Here is an 11,076-nt window from a genome sequence, read left to right as displayed (position 1 = left end):
GAGTCCAGGAACAATTGGCAAACACGGCTTCTTTCAGGTACTTTAGAGATGAGGCAATTAAAAAAGAATTAAACTGTCATTTCTAACTTGCAGCACAGGAGGGATGTGCAGTTGTGAAATAATTCAGAGCTACTGCTGGCAAATACTCATTTCACCTGTCTGCTGCAAAGAATAAAAGGGCAAGAAGAATTTTTGGCTTTTTTTTTTCCCCTTTCTTTCTTGTAATTAGTTTCTAGTTATGCCAGAAGCCAGGGGTTTTCCAAACCCCTGGAGAGAGATTTAGTGCTTGGTACCTGGTTTTTCCAGCCTCACTTGGTGACCAACAGCGTTTTGCCAGCAGGACTTCCCTGCTCAAGTGATTCCCATGAAGGGCTCAGAGCTTCCTTTTCTGGTTTATTGCATTGGCTTGAAAGGTCTTTCCTAGCACCTGATTCCAGTTTGGGGACAGAGCAGAGGAAGGGCCTTCCCCTTGTGCTTTGGTGGCTTAGACCTTTACAAGGGCTCTGCTGCCAGCATTGCCTCCTGCACTTTGGGAGGATATTCCACATTGTTCAGATGTTTCTTGTGCATTTCTTATTCTGCCCTTCGCATGGTCAAAACTTGCTGAAGAGCCAAGCCCCAGTCTCTGACCATCTGGCCACACAGTGCTATTGAAGGCATGTGGAGATATCTATGACAGATAATAGAGAAATGTGCTTCTAATAATTGTGCTTTTATTGTTACAGTATTGTAGCTGCCAAGGATGGGGGAACCCAGCTGTATTTTTCACTCTTGCAGTGATCACTGTGTGATCATTACAGGATGCTGTGTCACAGTCTGCAAACAGAGAAGGAAATTATGTAGGTAAACCTGGGAATATTATTTGTGTTTACATGAACTCCCCTGTGCTGTAGCTATTTTAGAGCTGCTGTTACGTCTCAATTGACTAAATTGGAGATAAATACTCTCTTATCTAGTTATGAATGCCATGTACAGTCTAAAAGACTGTACCAGGTGAAAAACAAGCCCAGTCTTCTGGATTTGGTGCCAGTAGCTGAGGCAGTGTGGTGTACTGCTTTTCCCATAAACTAGCTCTAAGGAAAAAGTGGGGGGTTTTTTTTGAGGGTGGTGAAATGCTGGCACAGGTTGTCCAGAGAGGATGCCTCATCCCTGGAAACCAGAAACCACGGAAGTCACTGAGCCATTCCCTAAGAATCCCTTGCAGCCAACAGGATGTATGCTGGAAGCTTGAAGAGAAACAAAATAAATCACTGCTTCTGCTCTCAGGTGGAAAGCACTGGAACAACAATTCCAATAGATCCCTTAATGAGAAAAGGAATTTATTGCTCTCATGATTTCTTGGAGCAGATAAACAAGAAAGCCATTACATGAACTTCAGTAGCACATTGAGCACACTCTGGAAAACAACATTCCCACAGAGCAGGGGCGGTTCAGCAGCACATCCTACAAGGAATTTACAAGTGGGCTGCACTCGGGTGCAGAGACCTGTATTAGCTGGTTCAAGGGCTTGCTCCCATTCCATGCCTGCTCTTTGAAGATGGCTCTAACCTTGCACAGGCCCACAGCAATTTTACTGCTCAAAGCATCCGACAGCTGAAATCATCCAAAAAAAGGACATAATTCTCCTTTCTTTTTCCAGATTGTTATCCTAGCACATAAAAAAAAAAAAAAAAAAAAAAAAACTCTTTGTCTGCTGTTCTGTTGGTGAGAGCTCAGCTCCTGCTTGGTTTCAGTCTGGAAGGAGGAAAAGTGCAGTGGGAGCTCCTTGTTCCAACAGAAACTCCACAAGGTCAGAGGCAGATGAAGCCTCACTTAAAATAAAAGCTGCCTCCTCCGGAGATATCAGTGCCCTTTGCTGGGGTTAACTGACAAATGATGGATTGCTTGGTGCTCCCTGTTTACAGGGGAGACTCCTGTTTCAGACTTCTCCTTGCCAGGAGAAGACAAGCAGTGGAAGAGGAGGAGGATGGTGTGCAGGGGGGCACAGATTGTACAGCAGCAGCTTTTCCTTTCTTCAAAGTGCTGTATCCACACTCCTCAATTATGGACATATTTATCTTCAACAAGGTGAGCAAATTTACCATCAACATCTTTGTTAACAAAGTAAGAGAACAGTACCAACTGCCAAGGATTGTCTGGTGATTCCAGGTCAGTGAGGGCCTGGAATCTTCAGGGCTGGAGCTATTCTACCTTCTTAGTTTTGAGAACTCGTTTCTGTGATGGAAATGAGTTTGGCAGAAGTGATATAGGGAAGCAACAGGAAAATCAGCAAAAAGCAAAGTGTATTCCTATGTTCCATTGTTGACAAATACCATCCAGTGATCAAATCAGGATCCTCTGCCTAGCTCAGGGCTCCAGCCCTGTGTCCTCCCGCTCATGTCCATGGGCTTCCTGTAATGCCCCAGCAATGAGGGCTTTGTGAACACAGTGCCAAAGGAGTTGTGTCTTCCATGGCCTCACAGATCCAAATGAGCTAACAGATATTCTGGCCCCTCTGGCCAAAGAAAAATTACTTCTGCTGAAAGCAGACCCTTCAAACCCTCCCTAATGCTGCAGGGCAGGTCTATCTGCCCCATGTCAGCTACATGGCATGCCTGGCTGTGTCTGTTTTAGGATATCACCCACTCTGACTGACACTGTGAGAGGGTCAGGGCGTGGGAGAGATTTCCAAACATTTATATGAATAATGTGAAGTGCAGAAGTGCTGATCTCTTGGTTAAATTAAGCTCCACGGGATTTCCTGTACCTTGCACAGGAGTTGTGGAAGTTTCTTTGAGGCAAGTTCTACACACTTTTCCCAGAAATCATCATACATTTTAATTACCCCTTTCACACATCCAAGCACTTTATATGCAAGTCAACCTTCCAGGCAAGTGTCTTTTTAATAACTTTTTAGTTAAGCCTGGTACTTTTCATTTCACCAACCATTTACTCTTCCCATATAACAGACCTCTGCTCAAAATACTTCCACCATTATGCCAGAGGTACAAATTCCACTGACTGCTAGCACTAAAAAGCAGAATAACTGGATGTTCCCAATTACCATAACTGCCTAAGCAGAACTGTCACACAACATAAAGATGTGCATAAGTGGTGCAGTTTAAATGGATATTAAACCACCCTACAGCAGGAGCATCCCCATACCTAAAGGAAAAGCAGGATGATGAACAGGGGAGATTGGAGCTGGTAACTTTAAAATGGGGATTAGAAAATGAGTGTGGAAACTTAATGCATGATAGTCTCTGGAACAGCTTTGTCACTTTGCTGTCTGCCCTCTCTCCAGGTCACTTCAGATGGTGCTCAACAGCACAGTCCCCACAGAGCATCACTGGTGACTTCCCTCTGCAGATCACTCACCCACAGCCAGCCAGGATTCTTTTCAGGCAAAGATCTTTCCTCTCTGAGAGGCTGCACAGCCTTCAGTTAAGACTGAGCTGTTGCTAAGGGGCCCCATCAAAGACCTTTGCAAACCTAAAACCGAACTGGAGCTTCCTGCAGAGGGGAGTTTGGAGAATTCTCACTCAGGGCCCAGACATCCCAGAATTACAAACACACACAGACCACAGAATACATCCCTTGGGGGCAGGATGCACATCGGTTCCCTTATTTGGAGATTTCTTTGAGGAATGAAGTGGAAACGATCCATTAGTGACACCATTAGTCTCCCATGTATAATCAAGCTAAGGTTTTGCTGTGAACAGTGGTAGATCTTGATCTGAACCAAGAACCTGACATCAAACACAACAGGACACATTGTGTGACCCCTGCTCAGCTGCTGCACAGGTGGGAGGTGCTGAGCTGCAAACAACCCTTTTTAATTCTATGAAATATGGAAACAAACAGCACAATCAGTACTTTATATTAAACAACCTGCTAATAAATGCAAAGGTACATTACCTTGGAGCTTTACCTTCATTCTGCTGCACAACGTTCCACTGAAAAGGCAGAAAGCCCTAGAAAAAAATTAATGAAATATGGCAGCTGGTAAGGAAAAAGGAAGCAAAGAAGCAAGATCTTCTGACATGGAAAAGAAATTCAGGCTGCAACTTCAGGACAAACTGGATACTTCTACCACAGTGGTTAACAGAAGATGTAAAGTCATTATTAGGTTTCAAAGTTAAAGCCCCATTGCTGACACTGAGGCATTACAGTTACAGCAGTTACAGCCTTGGAGGATTTGTCAACACCTGCCCAAGTCTGCCAGGCTAATCCCTAAGGAAATTTTTCTTCACTAACCATTTGAATTTAAATCAAAGTGAAGAGTCTAACAGACACTTTTGGGCAGTACTTGGACACACCACAGACCTTGCTTTTGTTATAGGAAGCTTCCTTATGTGTGAAAATATTTAAATGAAGAAGGTTTCTGTGCAATGAGGAGCAAAAGTGGCTTCAATTTGGTCTTTTGCTCTTTTCCTCAAACATTTCCTTCCACAATACTCAGCTGGTCAGCTTAGGTGTGCATGGCTCCATCAGACACACAAGTGTCACCCCAAGAGCATGTACCACCATAGACAAAATAAAGCTTTCCCCATTATTAACCCATCACTCAAAAGTGCATTAAGTATAGAAACATTCTGAAATACAGCTGGTAACTGTTGTGTTTATTAAGGAACTGGTTTGTAAGTTGAGTTTGGTTTTTTTTTAATAACCAACATGATACTTTCCCTTCCAAATAAAAAGGAGTGTAACAGAAAGAAAAACTCAACAAAATACAAGAAGGGACAGAGGGACAACCCTGGAGTGTTCTAACTTAGTGAGTTAACAGATCTCCAAAGCCAGTGTCCAAGAGCCATCACACTCATGAGGGCAGGGCCAATTTATGCAGCGAATTCTCCCAGCCTCTGCTTGCAGATCCTGCACAAAGCTCGAGCGGATGCATCACCAGTCCAGCAAACAGAGACAGAGCAAGTACATGCGAGTGGTTTCGGTCTCCTCAAGTCTCCCATTTCATTACTCAGGGGTAATTAGATTATTTTCTCATACAAAGCAGTTTAAAGCCCAGCAGTGCAATCAAGTTCCAGAGCTCCCTGTGATGCAGCAATGCTGGGCAGTGGGTCTGGACTGCGCAGAGCACACACCGTGGGGTGCTTTTCCAGCCCAGCTGAGCAGACCTCTTTCAGGTACACAGCAACCACAGAGACCCCAAATTAAGGTTTGTCCAACTTGTGTGTGCGCTCGTGCCTCCGTAGAGTCCCTGACTCGGTGAAGGAATGCCCACAGAAATTACAGGAGTAGGGTTTCTCTCCGGTGTGGATGCGGTGATGGCGCTGCAGCGATGCCAGCCGGGTGAAGGTCCCTCCACACTCCTCGCAGTAGAAGGGCCGTGCCCCGGAGTGAGTCTGCTGGTGTCTCTTGAGCCTGAGCAGCTGCACAAACGCCATGCCACACTCCTGACACTTGTAGGGCTTGTCCTCCCGGTGGATCACCTTGTGCTTGGACAGCAGGTTGGGCTTATCGAAGCCTTTACCGCACGTCGGGCACGCGTAAGGTTTGAAGTCGTCCTCCTGAGACTTTGGGTTTGCAGGACAAGCCTGATCCGGGCACTCAGCATTGTGCTGCTGGCCGTGGTGCACCACAGACCAGGGGTTCCTGGCCATGCCGCTGGCCAGGATCACCATGGAGCGCTCCATCTTGTGCACGTTGCGCAGGTGCCTCCAGACGTCGGCCGTGCGGATGAAGCCCTTGTCACACTCGGGGCACTTGTGTGGCCTCTCGCTGGAGTGGATCAGCTTGTGCATGCGCAGGTTGGCGGCGCGGGAGAAGCCTTTGGCGCAGATGGGACAGCGGTAGGAGTTCTCCAGCAGGTGAGCTCGCCTGTGCTCCTGCAGCTCGCTCATGCTGTGGAAAGAGGAGCCACACTTCTTGCATCGATAGGGCAGAGCTTCCTCGGGGACGGGCTCCAGCTCCTCACCCAGCGCATCTCCCAGAGCGGCGCTTCCGTTGTCCTCGCGGGGTTTCGTTATTATCCGTGGTTTCCTGGGGTGCTCAGAGGAACAGTGATCTAAATCCTCCTCCTCTCTCTGCAGGTGGAAGCTGGTGCTGGAGGGGGGGAACTCTCCAGCTGGGCTCTCACCTTGTTTCTGGCAGTAGGTAGCACAGGTTTCTTTGTCTCCACAAGAAAGCTCCTGCTTTCCTGAGGGTCTAGCAGAGTTTCCAGGAGGACTGCAGGAGTAATTCATGTCCACCTCCTTCTGTGGCCTACAGCTGTGGCCCACCTGCTCTGTGGCCTTTCTGGGATAATTTGAATTCTTCCCCCCTGTGTCACAAATGTTATTCTCACTCACATCCATCCTCTGAGGCAAACACTGTGTTCTTCTAAGTTAAAACTCTAGCTCATCATCACCCAGAACTTTGTGTCCTTTATGCTAAGTCCATCTCATTCTCAGCTCTTCTGACACTCCTCCCTAGAAAATAAAACATCTGTTTCATCAGTGATTCTTCTGATATTATAAATTTAGAATAGCAAAGGTATTTTTCTGATTCAAAGAAAGGGACAGGCTATTAGACATGCAAAAGAAACAGAATCATCTACTATTAGATATGTAGAAAATACACATTCAGGACATAAAGCACAGACAATGTTCAATAAAGTTAAATCCACTATCATCAGCCAGCCTTCTCTACCAAATATAAGCTGATAATTCCAATTTTAAATTTTCCTAAAGATGAGAAATTACAGAATCCCAGAATGGTTTGGGTTGGCAGGGACCTTAAAGACCATCATCTTCCAGCCCCCTTGCCATGGGCAGGACACCTTCCACTATCCCAGGCTGCTCCAAGCCCTGTCCAGCCTGGCCTTGAATGCTTTCAGGGATGTGGCAGCCAGAGCTTCTCTGGGCCCCCTGTGCCAGGGCCTCACCACCTTCACAGTAAAGAATTTCTTCCTAATAACTAATCTGAATCTCTCCTCTTTTAGTTTAAAAATGTTTCCTTTTTTTCTATCTATGTAAAATGTTGCTCTCCATATTTTCTGTAAAATCCCTTCAAGTACTGGAAGGTGGGATAAGACATCTCTGAATACAAGCATACATATTAATGAACACATATATGTAAGAACATAAATATTTCTGTATTTCCACGTGTCACATAAATGTAAAACTTGCCTATTTAATTTCAGCAGGCTTATCAAATGCAGTGATCAAGGCAGTGCAGCGATGTGCATTAAGTGAAAGCTCTTATTCACATTCCAGAAAGGCTGGCTCCATCAGCAGCACAAGCCACGCTTTCTTCTGCTGGAGACATGGAAAACAATCTGGATTAGTCCTCATTAGTCACTGCCTGGAACAGCGTGGCTCGACTCACCCCCACTCCAGCCATTCCCGACAATTTAATAAGGAGCTGCTAACAGGAGCATTCCTCACCTCCAGCCCTCCAGCTGAGCCGCCGATGCCTTTGGGGCGGGAAAACTTTCCAAGGGATGCTGGCGCTGCTTGGCTTAAGAGAACTCCATAACCACGGCTACCCAGAAATAGGGGGTGTGGAAACCACGGCGTGGGCTGAAAAACAATAATATCAACAATAAATACATACACATATATATGTATATATATTAAAAAAGGAGAATTTTTTTTAATTTTTTTTTGTTCCAGGCAACGTAACCCCCCCAACTTTTCCCGGGTGCCCTTTCCCTGTTCCCTGGCCCTACCTGGGTGCTGCGGGTCCCGGTGCGGCCCCGAGCATCCCCCGCGCCGGCGCGGAGCCCGCGGCAGCGGCACCGGCGCAGTGGCGGCTCGGCCGGGCTGGAGCTGCCAGCAGCGGGGCGGGACCGGCCACCGCGTCCCCTCCCCGGCCACTGTGTCCCCTCCCCGGTCACCGCGTCCCCTTCCCGGCCACCGCGTCCCCCTCTCGGCCACCGCGTCCCCTCCCCGGCCACTGTGTCCCCACCCGGCTCCGCGGCCGGGCCCTTCCCACCGCCCCGGCTCGGGGGATCCCTGTTCATGAATTCGTGGAATGGTTTGGCTTGGAATGTCGTCTCGTTCCAGCCCCCTGCCGCGGGCAGGGACATCTTTCTCTAGATCAGGGTGCTCCAAGCCCCATCCAGCCTGGCCTTGGACATTTCCAGGGATCCAGGGGCAGCCATAGATTCTCTGGGCAGCCTGTGCCAGGGCCTACCCACTCTCCCAGGGAAAAAATGCCCCCAGTATCTAATCTAAACCTATTCTCTTTCAATTTGAACCCATTTTCCCTTGTCCTGTCACCCCAGCTCTTGCAAATAGTCTTGCCCCATCTTTCATGTAGGCTCCCTTAGGGTACTGCAAGGCCACAACTAGGTAATCCCAAAAGCTGAACACTCCCAGTTCTCTTGGCCTTTCCTCACATCAGAGGTGTTCCATCCCTCTGATCACCTTGGTGCCCTCCTCTGGACTCACCCCAACAGGTTCAGCGTCCTTCCTGTCCCTCAGCTCCAGCCCACAGCAATTCATGGAGTGTCCCCTGTGCCCCTCACCATGGCAATAACTGTGCATCCATCTTTCTGCAGGAGTGTGGCATGGATTGATTCCCTCTCAGGCCCTGCCTTGTCAGAAAAAAACAGCTCTGCCCCTGTCAAGAGGGATCAATCCACCTCCCAGGATTGTGTCCCACTTCCTACTAGAAAAGTCTTTGCACCCAAAAGGGCATTCAGCATCTTCAGTAAATGCCTCACCAGCGCCTTTCACAGTGACACCAGTTCCTTGGGAACTCCTTTGCCCAACCATCCAAGGATCCCACCTGCCTTTGCCAAAGCCACAGCAGAATCATGGTCCACAGCTGAAATCACTCTCTGTGTAATCTCATGGAGCTTTAAACCCAGCTCTGGGAAAAAACCCAGAGCAAACCCAGCTTTGCACTGCTTTTTCCTAGCAAAACTCCTCCAGCTTTGGGAAATGGGCTCCACAATTAGCAGCAAATACAGAACTGAGATGACAAATGAACAAGAGTGTACATTGCCAGTATCCAGATATGGTATAGAAGAATGCTCCAAGCTCTGTATTATTTTTGTGGTTGCACAGATCTTGCTAAAAATAGACATGAAACCAGAAACTGCTCTGCTGGGAGTTGAGGGTGAGGAAGAGAAATGTACCTACTCCTTCCACATGGAAAAGCAAGTTTCTTCTGAGAGCAGAGTAAGTGGCAGTTCAGTTCCTTCAGATGAGGCACTTCAAAAATAAGTTTGCAACAATCCTTTAATGACAGTCCTTGAATCCATGAGGAGCCCACACTCTGCTTGGAATGGCAAACCTTGCAGGGGAAGAACTGTCATTCCAACTTTCCCAAACTAGGAAAAAACCCAAAACAGCTCAGAAGATTTCTGTTATTTTTAAATGCTTAGATGTTTCTTACTTAGCTGGGCAGGGTAAAGGCTATCTCCCACCTAGACTCAGGATGCACAGAATCACATACCCCTTCCACATCCCTCATAGAAGACAAACACACACTCCCTCCCCTTTTTCAGAAGGAAAACTCTTGGAATACATAAGGACATGCACCCACATCTCCACAGCCAAGTATGTTTGTGTAGGGCCAAGATGATGAATTTTTAAAATTGTTTTTTAAAATTACAAATTGTGGTTTATCACAACCACCAAGGAATGGTGTAGTGCCCATAGTGTCCCTCTTCTGAGGGATCATGAAGGAAAAGGCCAGTCCATGTGCTCCTCCTCAAAAGCATCAATAAATGACGTTTTCCTCATCCCCATTTATCCTCCTTTGAAGTTCCTCAGAATGTTCAGAGGAAAAGAATTCTCAATATTCATCTCCATGCTGTAGGGCAGGGCTGGTGGGTTGACTCAATCACACTTTTTGTAGGAAATTTTTAGGTCTCCTCTTCTTGGCACTTCAGCTCCATATGGGTTTCCTGTTGGACTGAAGGTCTCACAGGGTGCACCTAAGGCTGGAACGTGGTGAGGAATCTTCCATCAGCTCCAGCTTCCCACTCTTTGTGAGGCTTCCGTGGGATCACCTGGGTGTTCCTCACCTTTGTGACAACTGTCAGCAGCAGGAAGCAAGCCTGCCTCCCACCTGTGGTATCACACAGTGCTCACTTGTTAGGAAATGTGGAAACTCTCAGGCAGTGCAAATTCCTGTGCCCAGCCGTGCCTCGCTTCTTTCACGTCAGCTTCCTCAGGAAAGAAACAAGAATTTCATTATCTGCCAGGCAAAGTTAGTATTTAATCTGTCAGTTTAATTGAAAATACTTCAGTGGTGATAAATAATGCAGAGCAGTGCAAATGATGCCTCGTGGGTGAGATCAAAGACCCCAGGCAGCACCAGGCAGGGCCTCGTGGCTGCTGTTGAGATGAGACAGAGAATGGATTCTGTGCAGGGCAACAAAACCAGCATGGACACACCCCACACCCAGACTGGAAAAGCGTCCACACACTCATCAAATCCATCAGCACAGCCCCAAACCTCCCTTCTGGCTTTGATAGCACAAAACACTCTGCCAGTGTTTCTCTATTAGCATAAAATAACACAAAATTCAGAGATCTTGCTCTGTTGGTCCTCAGACAAACACACTTAGCTCTATCACCTTCCACATATTTTGATTTTTCCTCCTAATACTGAGGTATTTAAATGTTTTCTGCTTTCCCTTTCACATGTTGCATCTAGGAGCCCATGATTTCATTAAACTCTGCATTCTAAGCCTTTCCCATCAGCCTTAATGAGTTCTTCCAGCACACACACACACAAAAATCAGCTGTAATCCTCCAGGAGAAAGCTGAAGACTAATTGAATCACCCACTTCCTTGCAATATATGATTCCTATTAAAATTACATTATTGGTGTTTTGTGCCTGCCCTACATTCATATTCCCCACACACACATTTGTGGACGCCAAATCCTTTTTATTTATGCTACTTCACTTTTATGCGTCTTAAATGTGAAGAGTCTGTCAGGACAGATGAGGATCTGTAATGTATTTGCCAGTTAGATCTACTCTGGAGTAATTTCTTAATTCAAATTTTCTGTTAAATTCACTAAAATATGTGAACTCGTGGTTCACATTGCTGTCACAATGGGAGCTTAATACATTTTGTGAAGGGTTTAGCATCACATTCCTTCAAATTTGGATTCTTTATGGGCCATAGAGTTTTC

General features: G+C 46.7%; 1 protein-coding gene across 3 annotated transcripts; it reads right to left on the bottom strand.

Moving 5' to 3' along the window:
- Positions 1–1,664: 1,664 nt before the first annotated feature.
- On the bottom strand, positions 1,665–8,013 carry LOC102064154 (uncharacterized). Of its 3 annotated transcripts, none has more exons than XM_074546415.1 (4): positions 7,885–8,013; positions 7,362–7,496; positions 7,100–7,232; positions 1,665–6,400 (listed from the first exon to the last, which is right to left on the bottom strand). In XM_074546415.1, exon 4 carries the CDS (start codon positions 6,288–6,290, stop codon positions 5,148–5,150), a length of 1,143 nt encoding a protein of 380 aa, XP_074402516.1. In that variant the 5' UTR covers positions 6,291–6,400; positions 7,100–7,232; positions 7,362–7,496; positions 7,885–8,013; the 3' UTR covers positions 1,665–5,147. The 3 variants fall into 3 exon arrangements, with proteins under 3 accessions (XP_074402516.1, XP_074402514.1, XP_074402515.1); XM_074546413.1 differs by lacking the exon at positions 7,885–8,013 and adding an exon at positions 7,646–7,806; XM_074546414.1 differs by lacking the exon at positions 7,885–8,013 and adding an exon at positions 7,646–7,806 and having other exon boundaries at positions 7,100–7,229.
- Between the last annotated feature and the right edge of the window lie 3,063 nt (positions 8,014–11,076).

This window comes from Zonotrichia albicollis, chromosome 8 (genome assembly GCF_047830755.1).
Source record: "Zonotrichia albicollis isolate bZonAlb1 chromosome 8, bZonAlb1.hap1, whole genome shotgun sequence".
NCBI classification, from domain to species: domain Eukaryota; kingdom Metazoa; phylum Chordata; class Aves; order Passeriformes; family Passerellidae; genus Zonotrichia; species Zonotrichia albicollis.
Note: the sequence above shows the minus strand (reverse complement) of the source record. Positions and strands in the feature narration are given on the sequence as shown.

Excerpts from the sequence above, each read along its gene's own strand:
- LOC102064154 (XM_074546415.1), bottom strand. The coding sequence starts at position 6,290 with ATGGATGTGAGTGAGAATAACATTTGTGACACAGGGGGGAAGAATTCA.